The 642-nt window shown below is 45.3% G+C and overlaps 1 protein-coding gene across 1 annotated transcript; it reads right to left on the bottom strand.

The window, feature by feature from the left end:
- Positions 1-109: 109 nt before the first annotated feature.
- LOC107581119 (probable global transcription activator SNF2L2) lies at positions 110-633 on the bottom strand (the record flags this gene model as incomplete). The annotated part of the gene is made up of 2 exons (XM_016266680.1): positions 444-633; positions 110-273 (listed from the first exon to the last, which is right to left on the bottom strand). Coding segments are annotated over exons 1-2 (354 nt in total), but the record flags the coding sequence as incomplete, so codon positions are not given.
- Positions 634-642: the final 9 nt, after the last annotated feature.

Genomic DNA, 642 nt, shown 5'->3' with positions numbered 1-642 from the left:
TTTTTATTTCAACTTCCTCAACTACCTCAACCAAGGTGTTTTACACATACTACAAGATGTTTTTGAAGTCTGATCCAGAAATGACAGATCACTGCTGATTCACACAAACCTGGTGGGGGTTCCAGTCGCTGTCAAAGATCACAACGGTGTCTGCAGCTTGCAAGTTGAGGCCCAGACCTCCTGCCCTGGTGCTCAGCAGGAAGATGAAATACTGTGAGCCTTCTTCATTGAATTTCTTTAAAAGCGCTGCACGATCCTCAGACTTCGTAGTTCCTGGAGGACACATCCAGCAGCAAACACATGTTAATGAAAGAGAAAGGGCAGCCTATTTGTGTGGTCACACTCATTAAAAGAGAAAGTGGTGGACCACAAATTGGAACTCCCTAGAACCGAGTTCCCAAAGGACAGGAAAACATTAAAGAAGGAATGCATTGATTACTGACCATCCAGACGCAGATAGAGGAAGTTACGGTAGGCAAAATAATCCTCCATGATGGTCATAAGGGAGGTCATCTGACAGAACAGAAGCACTCTGTGATTGGTGGCCTTCAACTTGGGCAGGATGCGGTCCAGTAATTCAAACTTGCCAGAGGCACGGTACAGGTCAGGGCTAGGTGGACAAGAAAAAAGCATGTCTATAAT

The sequence above is a fragment of the Sinocyclocheilus grahami genome, unplaced genomic scaffold (assembly GCF_001515645.1).
Source record: "Sinocyclocheilus grahami isolate Dianchi unplaced genomic scaffold, SAMN03320097.WGS_v1.1 scaffold77809.1, whole genome shotgun sequence".
In the NCBI taxonomy this organism is placed as follows: domain Eukaryota; kingdom Metazoa; phylum Chordata; class Actinopteri; order Cypriniformes; family Cyprinidae; genus Sinocyclocheilus; species Sinocyclocheilus grahami.
Note: the sequence above shows the minus strand (reverse complement) of the source record. Positions and strands in the feature narration are given on the sequence as shown.